At 39.4% G+C, this 15,035-nt stretch overlaps 1 protein-coding gene across 4 annotated transcripts in view; it reads right to left on the bottom strand.

Moving 5' to 3' along the window:
* Positions 1-7,393: 7,393 nt before the first annotated feature.
* Positions 7,394-15,035, bottom strand: part of sun2 (Sad1 and UNC84 domain containing 2) — a 106,138-nt gene continuing 98,496 nt past the window's right edge. For all 4 annotated transcript variants that reach the window (XM_043680020.1, XM_043680018.1, XM_043680021.1 and 1 more), the window contains exons 18-19: positions 13,706-13,795; positions 7,394-8,731 (exon numbers count right to left, since the gene is read on the bottom strand). In XM_043680020.1, coding sequence (XP_043535955.1) covers positions 8,618-8,731; positions 13,706-13,795 — 204 coding nt within the window. In that variant the 3' untranslated portion in view covers positions 7,394-8,617. The remainder of the gene's footprint in view (positions 8,732-13,705; positions 13,796-15,035) is intronic.

Genomic DNA, 15,035 nt, shown 5'->3' with positions numbered 1-15,035 from the left:
TCACAGAGAGGGTGGTGCATATATGGAATGAGTTGCCTGAGGAAGTGATTGAGGGTGGTACACTAACAACATTTAAAAGGCATCTGGTTGGGTATATGAATACGAAGGCTTAGAGGGCTATGAGCCAAGGGCTGGCAAATGGGACAAGACTAATTTAGGTATCTTGTCAACATGGACAAGTTGGACCAAAGGGTCTGTTTCCATGCTGTCAATCTCTATGACTGGCTCTGAGTTAGTTGGTCAGAGTCCATGTATAGTGCATGTGTAAATAAAGAGTGACTTGCTGCCAGGATACCAGCCTCCAATGAGCTATTTTACTCGCATTAATATTACTGTTACTTATGCTGGTGATGGGTCTGAAAGAGGACATTCATACTGATATTGGTTTTGAACGGGGGGGGGGATACTGGTACTGCACCTAGAGGGTATACATTGACACTTTATCTGAATAGAGGTCAACAAGATTGATTCTTCAAATCTAGGAACTCCCAAACTTTTATTTGAAATATAAGTTAACAACTTACTTGGCTGAGGAAAGTGAATATACTCTACTCTGGTTCATGGTGACAGATAATGGCAAGCCAAGTGGTTAGGATAACACAAAGTGTCTGCAGAGGGATGTAAATAAATGAAGCGAATTGGCTAAAAATTGGCAGATGGAGGATAGTGAGGCTATAAACTTTGGTAGGTAGAATAAAGAAGCTAAATATTATTTCAATGGAGAAAGACTGCAGAAAGCTATTGAACAATAATTTGGGAATTTTCATGCATAAGTCAAAAACAGCTGGCCTTCCAGTTCAATGGATAATAGAGAAGGCAAATGGAATATTGGCCTTTATTAAAAAGGGAGTGGAGCACAAAAGTAGGGAGATTTTGCTAAAATTGTACAAGGCACTAACTATACCATAGCTGGAATATCGTGAACAGTTTTGGTCTCTTTATCTAAGGAAAGATCTATTAGCATTGGAGTACAAGTAAGCCAAAAGGGAGGACTTGGTTTACATATCTGTGGAGCTGGTGAAGTTGTTTGATTGTATCATTCTCCTGGAGCCTTTCTTCAAATTGATCAGGACAGAATACTGAAGGGTTTCTGCCTTGCAAAAGCAGTGTGGGACAAATCTCAATTACCTTTCTTTGAAGAACAGGATTGCACCATCCAAATCATATTTCGCTCTTGTGAGTAAAGGGACCAAGGGATATGGGAGGAGAGTGGGATTAGGGAATTGAGCTCGATGATCTGTCTTGATCATATTGACTGGCAGAAAAAGCTCAAGGAGTTGAATGGCCTACTCCTGTTCCTATCTTCTATGTAATATTTCCAGGTTCATTGATAAGACCATGTTGAATTGCTAATTTTGTCCCCTTGTTTAAGCAGGGATGATCCAGGTAATTATAGACTGGTGAGCCTAACATCAGTGGTAGGGAAGCTATTGGAGAAGATACTGAGGGATGGGATATATTTACATTTGGAAGAAAATGGGCTTATCAGTAATAGGCAATATGGTTTTGTGTATGGAAGGTCATGTCTTACCAACTTGGTAGAATTCTTTGAAGAAGTGACAAAGTTGATTGATGAAGGATGAGCTGTAGATGTCATATACGTGGACTTAAGTAAGACATTTGATAAGGTTCACCATGGTGGGCTGATGGAGAAAGCGCAGTCACATGAGTGTACGAGCTACTTGGATAGAGAACTGGCTGGGACAGGAGGTAGAGAGTAGTAGTGGAAGGGAGTTTCTGACAATGGAGAACTGTGACCAGTGGTGTTCCACAGGGATTCGTGCTGGGACCACTGATGTTTGTGATTTACATAAATGATCTGGAGTCTGATTAGCAAGTTTTCAGATGACACTAAGATTGGTGGAGTAACAGATAGTGAAGAGGACTGTCAGAGAATACAGCAGAATATAGATAGATTGGAGAGTTGGGCAGAGAAATGGCAGATGGAGTTCAGTCTGGACAAATGCAAGGTGATGCATTTTGGAAGATCCAATTCTAGAGCAAACTGTATGGTAAATGAAAAACCTCTAGGGAAAATTGATGTACAGGGAGATCTAGGTGTTCCGGTCCATTGTACCCTGATGATGGCAACACAGGTTGAGAGTGGTCAAGGCTACATACAACATGCTTTTCTTCATCACACAGGGTATTGAGTACAATAGCTCCATCACAAGCTACTCCAAAAAGCCACCTCGTTAACATTCCACAATCATAGCCCCAGATGAGGGGCAAGCAGTTGAGAGAAATAACCTCCTCCACAGCCACTGCTGTCTGCACCTGTTAATAGCTATCTTAGCCAGGAGCAGTCCTATGAGGAAGCTCCCCGATTGGTCACATTTATCATCCGCTTTCTTTTTTATATCCAGAATTGTTGTCACACAACTGAATGCTTTTTTCTCCCGCAATCACCAAACCACCAGGGTGTTTTCCACTCTATCAAGTAACTACCATCAGTAAATCACCCTAGCTACCAATTGAATAATTACATTCAAAGCCAGTATAGGGGAATTAGGGAGCAGGAACAGAGTCTGTTTTGTCTTTGTATCAGAAGTGCTCTTACATATAACTGAAGTTTTTTTTCCCTGTCACCAAATCACCATGACAGTTTCATTTTTTAAAACCATTTAACTGCCACAGGTAATTAGCACTGCTGCCTCACAGCACCAGGGTCCCAGGTTCGGATTCCAGACTTGGGTGACTGTGTGTGTGTGGAGTTTGCACATTCTCCCAGTGTCTGCGTGGGTTTCCTCCGGGTGCTCCGGTTTCCTCCCACAGTCCAAAAGATGTGCAAGTCAGGTGAATTCATGCTAAATTGCCCATGGTGTTAGTGCATTAGTCAGGGGGAAGTGGGACTGGGTGGGTTACTCTTCGGAGGGTCGGTGTGCACTTGTGGGGCCAAAGGGCCTGTTTCCACATTGTAGGGAATCTAATCAGGTAATCACCTGTGTAGCCAATTAGATATTTACATGAAAAAGCTATTAAGGGAAATACAAACCAAAGGTGAGGGCAAAATTAGGACTTTAGATTTTTTTTAAAATCAACCCTATTCACAGGTGTTCTTACACTCCTCTGGAGCAGATGGGATTTGAACTCAGGCCTCCTAGGCCGGAGGTAGGGATACTACCAGTGCAAGAAGAGCCCTTAAGGGTCTGTAATTTTTAAAATCAGAAGTGCTATCACTCAACCAAATGGTTTAATCCCAATCACGATTTTTTTTTTAAATTAAAAAAAGTGATTTTCTAGTTCTCTTTATATCTGGTAGTACTCTTACAAACAACCGAATGGCTTTTCCACCAACTATCACCATGAAATTTTTTTGTTTTAAAAAACTATCAACCGCCACCATTAAATTATCTGTATAGCCAATTGAATATTTACAACTAAAGTCTTTTTTGAGCAATCTAGGTTTGGAAGTAAGGAAGAGATAACAACAGCAGTAAGGGGCTAAATCAAAATGAAGTTGGATGGAAAATAAAGCACTGTATCTCCCACAATGCCCACTTCCCTCTAAAATCATTGACAGATATGACCTCCTCCACAGCCCAGTACCTGGACCAGTTAGCCTGGCAGGACCCAGGCGCACACCGGCAGAGGTCCTTCGATTTGCCTACACCCCTCCACACGAGATGTTCAAAGATCAGCAGCATAGGGCTGAAATCAGAGCTCAACTATCAATTTCCTGTCCAAACAGTGCAGAGTGGAAAATCTGCCTTGTAAAACATCCATCACTGCAGTTCGTCTACCTCCAGTGAATAAAATCCAAGCTAATTCTGGCCCTGTGTTTAGGCTGAATGGGCCTGTGGAACATTTCAAAACTTGGGTGTCGTTGATCTAGAGAACAGGGAGAAACTCATACCCCTTTTGAGAAATCTACCATTGAATGTTTTGCACTTTTTAATTTTAACATGCAGAAGTACATCAGACCTGTTAAATGTATTTGTAGCTTTATTTTTATGCAATGCAAATTATAATAAAACAATAGCGATTTAAGTTAGAGGGAAGCATACAAAAATAAATTCCAGAATCCTTTTATGCTCTAAAAATACTTGCATTTGTATCCAATAGTTACATCATGGTAGAACTGATCATCTCAATACAAGAAATAAAATAAACATTAAAATGCTCATCTTGTTTTTTTTATTGCAAACAAAGTGAAGTATCCAGAAACAATTTAAAGCTGTTGCATTTCAGTTTAAATCTGAAGTAACAATAGTCTCATATAATTAACAGGAATCAAAGCATTGTCAATATCATGTATTAGAGATAGTGGTGGATAGACATAATATTCAGCATTTGGTTTGAATGGTTTAAAACTTCTGACTTGCACAGTATGGATGCCTTAGCTATGAAAAATCTATATTGCAATGCTTGCATTTTTTAGCTGCAAGAGTATTTTATAAACTACATCTAAAATAAAGTACCCTTTTCTATATTTAATATCCATATATTGTTATGAGTAACCCTGTCAATAATACGTCTATATTTTAAATACAAGGCTGTCAACAGCTCCAATACTTGTGGTGGTTTCTCTTTCAATCTTTTTTGAAAATGTATTAATTATGACTTAATAAATCTTAAAGGTGCTTATGAGCAGTGCAGTCGCATGGCAGTGCAAATGTTGTTCAATACTACTGATATACTCAGCTAACACTGCAAGTCATTAAAATAAATTACTTGTCACTTCGTGGCTTGCACTATTCTTATCCACTTGCATAAATAAACGTGATGCAGACACTGGCTGTGGTAAATCAGTAACTTAACGGTGAAACGTGCTATTAGATTTCATGGATGAGGAAAAGAACTGTTCAACCCAGGTGGAGGGTGCAGTTTTACAAGAATGAAAAGTCAAAGTATCTCTTCTGCAGTATGTGTTGATTCGAGATTCCTTCAAGCTCCCTCAAATTGTTTTCGTTGCATCTAATTTATGGGAGGTGTTGCAGCTTTTCATTTACATCTACATTTGCAATATTTCTCTTACTGTTCGCCAAGGAGTTTGATGTTAAATTCTGCGGAATGGAAATTCCTTTACTCTAGACACTCATCATTTGTAATTCCCGGGTCATTCTTCAAAAGCATTAGCTACTTGCTGCTTCAATGTATTACATCAGATGCCAATTAGTGCAACCTTAAAATTTCCTGAAGTGATTTTCACATCGAGTATAACGTGATTCAAAATACACTTTTATCCAGCCCATTTCTACTGCCTAAACTCTTATCAAGATGTGAATGATGTTACTCTAAGTTGGTACACCAACTGCTTGTATATGAAACCAAGAGAACTGCAGATGCTGGAAATCAGATTCAAAAGCAGAAATTGCTGGCAGCATCTGTGGAGAGAAATTTTTAAAAAGTGCTGAAGATCGGTCACTGGAACTGAAACATTAACTCTGATTTCCCTCCACACATGCTGCCAGACCAGTTGAGATTTTCCAGCAATTTCTGTTTTGGTGCCTGGGTATGAAACTATTTAATATTTATTCCTTATAGCCTAATTTCCTCCTAATTTCCTCTGTAACCAGTGAAAGGTTAATTTTAATGATCTGAAAGAGACTTATGTACCTCAAAGGATAATATGAGAGTGCTTTTTGAACAGCATTAATGATATCAGGAATGAATGAAGGCAGAGCTTTACTCGTAAAGATTGTGAGTTGTTTGGCTTTTAAAAATCATTAAAGCAAAAAAGTAACTTGTCTTTTCTTTGTCTTGCCTGTCCAACATGTAAATCTGTTTCTGGCCTTTCTTGACCAATTCAGTTATACCTTCTACAGAAACAAAAGAAAAATAAATCAGACATATTATGGGACCTAAGCAGAGGCCCAGGTGACAAAGTATGTCAGAAGAGATACCTTTTAATTTTGTTATTAATTTTAGAGAATAAACTAGCAATACTTTCTATATATTTCATTTGAAAACCCATTTAACTCATTTCTTTGGATAATGTACAACGGCAGCATGTTAAATAAAAGTTGGAACTTAACTAATTGTAAATCTGATGGTTTAAATCAAAGAAATTTCAATGTTCCAACATTACTAGCAAATCGTGCCCGTGCTTGAAATTGATAATTTGAATTTGTTTAGTACCATTATTATGGTAAACATTCCACAGGTAATTCAGAGAGAGTGACATCAAAAATATTTGGCAGTTGAAACTGTGCACTTCAAATATGATCTCTTTTGCTGAGCCATTTGAGATGTAGTGTCACAAACGGTCAATACTAAAACTGAAAGCAGGTGATGCCAATACAGTGAACATGGCTGTTTTCTAAACTGGGCCAGTGGCCAGTTAAACACAGCCACAGGTTTCCTTCAGTAGCCTGACTACAACAATAAAACTGTACTATTTTCTGGACATTTTACAGAAGTGACATTTTTAAGATCAACCAGCTTAATAAGCATGCAATTTAACAGCACAATGTTACATTTGAAATATCAAATAATAAATATCAAAAAAGAACCTTTTCTGCAAATGCAAGTGAATATTGCACTTTAGAAACAAATACATTGAATGCTAATTACATAAGCATGCAATAAAGGTCTGAAGAGAATAAAGAAAATTGTCTACTACAGATTTGGTCCTTTGATTTCTGTTCTATACAATAATAGAACAGAAAAAAAAAGATCCTCAGTATTATCCAGTAGTAAATCATTGACATCATTTCTATTATACCACATTTGATATTGAAATGAAAAGTTGTGACCAATTCTTGTTTCTCCATAACATTGGTTAATTTAATGATTAAAGAAAATATTTCATCAAAACATACTTATATATTCTTAATACTGTCACGTTGACCATTAAAGGCTTGTACCAGTGCTAACAATTTTCTTAAAAACAGCCTAGCAAACCTAACAATTGAAGATCAATTCTAGTCTATTGTAAAGAGCTTTGTTCATGTTTAACAGATTAGGTGTGAAATGAGCAGTGATGATATTTACAGCAGTACAAATTATGGCACTCAAGAAAGACTTCTATCTTTCATCACAAAATTATTTTCATCACACTCTTGGTTCTGGGTTTGGGATTTGGGAAGGATTGGTACCAAATTCCTTAAAATACAAGAAAGATAAATTATAAACTGGATAATATTATTCTGCGCTCTGTACCATATTAAGCAGCCAAAATGGTAAAAATACTAGATGGCTTAAAAATGCAAGCATGGTGTTGTACCTATTGATAATATGTGCAATAGAGCCTCAACTAGCTCTTTACAACAGTGAATGAAAGTGGGCATATTAAGAATTCTGAAGAAGCATTACTCAACATGATATTGAGCAGAACAGCCAAGTAGTTATATTACTGGATTTTCAAACACAAAGGTGGGTATCTCTCCATTAGCAAATTAATAACTGAAATTTAATAACTGGTAATGTGTGGTATTTCAGCAGATTACAAAAGCTGCTGGATTGTGCTCAATATATTTTAAAGAACTACCCAGCGTCCTAACTAGTATGGGTACACGTCAATCTCATCCATATGTGGTTGTTTCTTAATACATTCAGAGCAACTAAAGACAGCAAAAGTAACATGATTTCTGACTTGTCTGTGTTTGCCACTTGCTAAGTACAAACATCATCACTTTAGAATGTTAGATCTTAGGTTTTAACAATTTACAATTGAAATTTGCTCATGAATGTCTCTTTGAAGCATATACATTAAGATACAAATGCTAAGAATTTTAGAGGAGAGTAATTCTTCCATATGTCAAGGATCCTTGTGCAATGCTGTTGGACGTACGTAATATTTCCAGTTAAAGAGCTTGATGGACGGAATGTTCATTTTTGTTATAATTCAGCTCCCTGCCAATCATCTTAATCACATTAGTCCTGAGAAACAGCTGTCCAATTGGACACGATCAGAGCTGTAGTAACCTGAAGTGTGCTTAGCCAGTATCAACATTATATTCCTGGGAGGCAATACCTGCATCTCTCCATCCTGATAGTGAAACATATGTGAGGGGTTTGTGGGGACTGATCAGATGTACAGGATAACTGTGTCTAGATGAACACAAACATCATCATTTTCAATTATACATTCTGGGAACATGTGGTCTTTCACCATGTTTAAAGGCTAGTAGAAGCAAAGTTGTCTTGTTTGCCATCTTATTTTATAGTTGTAACTGTCAGGAACTAAAACTTTAAATTAAATGTATGGAATTAAAATTTGAATATCTAGATTACTTGCAATACCAGAACAAAGTTTAAAATTTTCTTAGTGTATCCCAAGATCCATAATGTAGGTGGGTGCTTGCACTTTGTCATTAAGATGACCTGATGGGCATGTGAAGGTTGTCTTGTGAAAGGGATGATTTCCTATCCAGCAGATTTCATCCATCCACTCTTTGCCGATTTATTCACATCTCAGGTAATAAACTGGAAAGACAATCCCAAAATTGAGACAAAGTTTCTTTTCGATATTTTCTAGTTCCAAATACCTTTGTTGTTATTTCCAGAAAAACAGTGCTTTCATTCCTATTCGCAACAAAAGCAGAGAGCAAGGTTTGAATGGCAGAACAGTATCCAGTACTGTAGCTTCAGATATGTGGAAAAACTATACAGAATAGGTCCTTGAAATGCTGCCCAAACATCTCCTACAGGGCAGGGTCTCTGTCTCCCAACATTACTTCACTGGCTCTCCATGGACACGGAATCGATAGAGGCAAGTATACTCAGGATGTCCCCAGTTGCTATTTACCCTCAGCTCAATGACTTGAAATGTTCCAAGTTCTTTATTCTGAAAAAGGTATAAATAAGCAAAAGACATTAAGACACATCATGAAGCTATTGGTTCAGCATGATGATACCATTGGTAGAGCAGTTATCCAGCAACAGTTTGAAGCATGGCCTAAGTTCCAAATAACATCTGGTCTACTCGGAGTTACAGGATGTGCTATTCTATATTGCCTTACATTCAGAAAATGACTTTAACATCCCAGGTTTTTCAAAGATTGTAGGCATGGAAGAAATGCAGGACCACAAATGCAAATATGGGATCAAAAGTGATACAGTTGTTAGCAGAATGACAGATTGAGAACTTTCATATTTTGCTGTACATCTACAACTTACAAGTTTTCACTGTTAGACTTAATTCGAGACCACAACGTTTCTTATGCAGATATGTAATTGGCAAAGTGCCTAGTGTTCATAACATGGTATTTGGATAGTTGGGCTGGAAACTGACTGAACCCCAAGACAAAATAAACTTTTTCAAATTAATTTTGATCACCAAACAAAGAATTTTATAGCTAGGCTTTATTTTCATAGTGATGAGGTTTCTCGACTTCTAATTAAGTAAATTAGGCAATGTTAAATTAATTATGAATATTTTTGTCAGTCAATATCACATAGTTGCCAGACAGGTCAGACTTGGGCTGGATTCACCATTTTAGTTTAAGATTAAAATATTAGTTTAAAATGAAAAGTACAACTTTATTGAAGTGTCAAACAGCTATTCTTTTTCATGTCTTGCCAAAGGTGTGTATATTAATATTATTTTTTCAAATGTTGACAGTGTCCAAACATGTACCCATCTTGGAGTGTTGGCTGGCAGAATCCTTATATGCTGAAAATGTGTTGCTGGAAAAGCGCAGCTTCAGGAATCCAGAAGAAGGGCTCATGCCCGAAATGTCGATTCTCCTGCTCCTTGGATGCTGCCTGACTGCTGCGCTTTTCCAGCAACACATTTTCAGCTCTGATCTCCAGCATCTGCAGTCCTCACTTTCTCCTAGAATCCTTATATGGCCTTGAATTCACCTACAACATTTCAGTTAGCTTTATGGAGATGGTTTTCAGACAATATCGTTGACACAGCATAGAAGGGAGAGCCTACAAGATCAGCCATGCTCCACAGAGTAGCGAGTACAAAGAATATTCAAGGAAAAGCCAAGAAAAAAAAAAAATCATAGTTTCTTTCACAATACAGGAATACATCAATGTGTGCCAACTGTGAGTTGTACCAGTAAATTTAGTTCTGACTAAGCTAAACTCAACAACAATGGAGCACCCATAAATAAAGTGAAATCAATGTGTAATATGAAATATTTTCAAGTGATAAGTAATTTTTAAATAATACCCAAATTACCTTTGTGCTCCACTTTCCTGCCTATTCCACATAACCTCCTACTACCATACTGATTAAAAATCTCACTCTCCCTCACTGTCAGCATCTGCTGCTGGATGTTGAATCACAATCTGCCAATCTGAACATAGAAGAATACAGCGCAGTACAGGCCCTTTGGCCCTCGATGTTGCGCCGATCCAAGCCCACCTAACCTATACTAACCCACTATCCTCCATATACCTATCCAATGCCCGCTTAAATGCCCATAAAGAGGGAGAGTCCACCACTGCTACTGGCAGGGCATTCCATGAACTTACGACTCGCTGAGTGAAGAACCTACCCCTAACTTCAGTCCTATATCTACCCCCCCTTAATTTAAAGCTATGCCCCCTTGTAATACCCGACTCCATACGCGGGAAAAGGTTCACACTGTCAACCCTATCTAACCCCCTAATCATCTTATACACCTCAATCAAGTCACCCCTAAACCTTCTTTTCACTAATGAAAACAGCCCCAAGTGTCTCAGTCTTTCATCATACGATCTTCCTTCCATACCAGGCAACATCCTGGTAAACCCCCTCTGCACCCGTTCCAGTGCCTCCACATCCTTCCTATAGTATGGCGACCAAAACTGCACACAATATTCCAGATGCGGCCGCACCAGAGTCTTATACAACTGCATCATGACCTCAGGACTCCGGAACTCAATTCCTCTACCAATAAAAGCCAGTACGCCATATGCCTTCCTCACCACACTATTTACCTGGGTGGCAACTTTCAGAGATCTGTGTACATGGACACCAAGATCCCTCTGCTCATCCACACTACCAAGTATCCGACCATTAGCCCAGTACCCCATCTTTTTATTACACTTACCAAAGTGAATCACCTCACACCTACCTACATTGAACACCATTTGCCACCTTTCTTCCCAGCTCTGCAGCTTCTCTATATCCCGCTGTAACCTGCCACATCCTTCCTCACTGTCAACAACTCCACCAACTTTCGTATCATCCGCAAACTTGCTCACCCAACCTTCTAACCCCTCTTCCAGGTCATTTAGAAAAATGACAAACAGCAATGGTCCCAAAACAGATCCTTGCGGAACACCGCTAGTGACGGCACTCCATGAAGAAACTTTGCCATCAACTACTACCCTCTGTCTTCTTCCACCCAGCCAATTCCTAATCCAAACCTCCAACTCACCCTCAATGCCATATCTCCGTATTTTCTGCAGTAGCCTACCATGGGGAACCTTATCAAACGCCTTACTAAAATCCATATATACCACATCTACCGCTTTACCCTCATCAACCTCCTTCGTCACCTTTTCAAAGAATTCAATAAGGCTTGTGAGGCACGACCTGCCCTTCACAAAACCATGCTGACTATCCTTGATCACATTATTCCTATCCAGAGGTGCATAAATCCTATCCCTTACAATTCTCTCTAAGACTTTGCCCACAACAGAAGTGAGACTCACCGGCCTATAGTAACTAGGGTTATCCCTACTCCCCTTTTTGAACAAGGGAACCACACTTGCTATCCTCCAGTCTTCTGGCACTACTCCTGTAGACAAAGAGGACATAAAAATCAAGGCCAATGGCTCTGCAATCTCCTCCCTTGCTTCCCAGAGAATCCTAGGATAAATGCCATCAGGCCCAGGGGACTTATCTATTTTCACCCAAAATATCTATCTGCACATGTAGTGTGTTACTGTCCGTACATATTAAACCACGGCTCCCTCGCACGACCCTTTCCTCCCTGCCTGACAGGTACATAATTATCAAGGACACTCAATAGTTGCTCCTTGAACAAGCTCCACATATCATTTACACTCTTGCCTTGGAGTCTATTTTTCCAAGCCACACATCCAAAGTCATGCCTCACCGCATCATAATTTCCCTGACCCCAGCTATAACTCTTGCCCTGTAGTACACACTTATCCCTCTCCATCACGAGTGTAAAAATCACCAAATTATGGTCACTATCCCCAAAGTGCTCACCTACCTCTAATTCTAACACCACACCTGAATTGATAGGCAATTCGGAATTGTTAACATGAGATCTTCTTTAGGTATATCCATGCATGGTTTCAGGCACGAAAATGGTACAGCAGGAAATCAGATATCTTTTTGATGAGCAAATGAGCTGAACCTCTATTTTGAGTGACATTAAAATTAATGTTGAATGAATTCAAACACAGCAGGAGTTAACTTGATATAAAATGTAAAATTTGCCAAAGTGGGAAATGAATTATTAATGTACACAAATACACGGCACAGCATTGTAGAAGCAAAAATAAGATCATGAGTCGTTGGAGCTCATTCAGTCTGTTCAGTAATCTGATAATCCTGAACCTCACTTTCCTTCCTTTTCCCGTGACTAATTTCCTTACTGATTAAAAATCTATTTCAGCCTCGAACATAATGACCCAACCTTAGCAGCCCTGTGTAGTAAAACATGAGTTGAGATTCACTACCATCTGAGAAAAGAAATTCCCCCACATCTGTCTTAAATCTGTCACCCCCTTATTTTGAGGTCATGCCCTCTGGTTTCAGATTCTCCCACAGGGGAAATGACCTATCCACACCTACCCGGTCAAATTCCTAAGAATTTTGTATGTTTCAATAAAAGACACTTCTCATTCTTCCAAGTGAGAATGAGTACAGGCAAAACCTACTCAATCTTTCCTCAAGACTGTTCCTCCATACCTTGGATTAGCCTTAGTGAACCTTATCTAGACCGCCTCCAATGCCAAAGAGAGATATACAGCACGGTCCAACGCGTCCATGTTGACCAGCTATCTTAAATAAATTTAGTCCCATTTGGCCCATATCCATATAAACCCTTCCTACTCATGTACCTGTCCAGATGCCTTTTAAATGTTGTAATTGTACCAGCCTCCAGCACTTGCTCTGGAAGCTTATTCCATACACGCATCATCCTCTGCATGAAAAAGTTGCCCCTTGGATCCTTTTAAATCTTTCCCCTCTCACATTAAACCTACACCCTCTAGTTCTGGACACCACCAGCCCAGAAAAAATACCTTGTCTATTCACCCTATCCACGCAAGTCATGATTTTATAAATCTCTACAAGGTCACCTGTCAGCCTCTGATGCTCCAGGGAAAATAACCCCAGTCTATTCAACCTCTCACTATAACTCAAAGTCTCCAACTTTAGTAACATCCTTGCAAATCTGTTTTGAACCCTTTCAAGTTTCACAACTTCCTTCCTATAGCAGGGAGACCAGAATTGCCTGTAGCATGCCAATATGCCTTTCTTCAAGTAAGGGGCCTTCCGAAACACCAAGCTGAATTCATTCTCATGAGTTTGGATTTCTCCGAAGCCTCTATCAAGAGCAAACGTCCAAATGACATTAGTCAAGTGTGAAGTACAGCTCAACACCAAAACCTGAAATCAATGTGAAACAAACATTTGAATATCAATAGGAAGACATTTATGACCTGGTAGATTTCGGTTCTAAATTACCAGTCAGTGCATTGAGAAGCCATACTTTAGGAGAAAGATGGACAAATATTTGAAGTAGAGGAAGGAAGATATGATGAAAGAGCAATATTCTGGAAAAGATCTGGCACTAATATGATGAATTGAATATCTTTTTCTGAAAACTTATAAGTTTACCTGGGCTTGAAATGTCTGTATTGAATCCCCATCCTGGTCGTATGTGTATTGTCCTAATAGAAGCTCTTCTTCTCGAATCTCATCTAGACCCTGTGGAAAAGTGGAAACAATCACAGAAATTAAATATCCCCTATAACTCCACACACATCCTCCCACGAACAGTAGTGAACATTTTGCTCCATCTAACTTCAAACATTGACAACTGATCAATCTTGGAATGATATTCTTCATAGTAAGTTCAAGAGTAAGAATTGCATTTGCTGCTCTTAGTGCTCGCACCTAATTTTATGTACAAATGACTAGAACATGCTATGACATGCACATGCATGATACAAGGTGCAATTGTTTCATGAGCAAATGCTCTGGTTTACTGATTGCTGTAATTTAAATCCTGGGCAAAATCTGTAACTTATTCATTTTTGTACAGTTAAGTCAATGGACTATAACCTGGTGTTGTGAGATTTTTAAACTTTGTCTACTTTTGTCTACAGGTGGGACCTGTACAAGAAGGACAGGTTGCATCTGAACTGGAAGGGGACCAATGTCCTGGGTGGAAGGTTTGCTCGAGTAGTTCGAGAGGGTTTAAACTTAGCATGGCAGGGGGGTGGGAACCTGAGCTGTATACCGGAGGTGAGAGTTGATGCAGATGAGGCAATAGCAAGAGGTAGACCAGCTAGTGGGAAGGATTTTCCTGGGAAGGAACCAAGGGACCAGTTAATGTGTGTTTGCTTTATCGCAAGGAGTATCAGAAATAAAAGTGATGAACTTAGAGCATGGCTCAGTACCTGGAGCTATGATGTTGTGGCCATAACAGAGACATGGATTTCTCAGGGGCAGGAATGGTTGCTGGATGTTCCAGGGTTTAGAGCATTTAAAAAGAATAGGGAGGGGTGAAAAAAGAGGAGGGGGTGTAACACTACTAATCAGAGAGGGTATCACAGCTACAGAAGCTTCCATTGTCGAGGAAGATTTGCCTACCGAGTCAGTATGGGTGGAAATTAGGAACAGCAAGGGAGCAGTCACCTTGTTAGGGGTTTACTACAGGCCCCCCAATAGCAGCAGGGAGCTGAAGGAAAGCATAGGTTGGCAGATTTTGGAAAAGTGTGGACGTAGTAGGGTTGTTGTAATGGGTTACTTTAACTTTCCCAATATTGATTGGAACCTCCTCCGAGCTGAAGATTTGAATGGAGCTGTTTTTGTAAGGTGTGTTCAGGAGGGTTTCCTAACTCAGTACATTGACAGGCCGATGAGGGGAGAGGCCATTCTAGACTTGGTGCTCGGAAACGAGCCGGGGCAGGTATCAGATCTTGTGGTGGGAGAGCATTTTGGT

Source organism: Chiloscyllium plagiosum, chromosome 39 (genome assembly GCF_004010195.1).
Source record: "Chiloscyllium plagiosum isolate BGI_BamShark_2017 chromosome 39, ASM401019v2, whole genome shotgun sequence".
Classification (NCBI taxonomy): domain Eukaryota; kingdom Metazoa; phylum Chordata; class Chondrichthyes; order Orectolobiformes; family Hemiscylliidae; genus Chiloscyllium; species Chiloscyllium plagiosum.
This window is presented reverse-complemented; position numbering and strand designations above follow the sequence as displayed.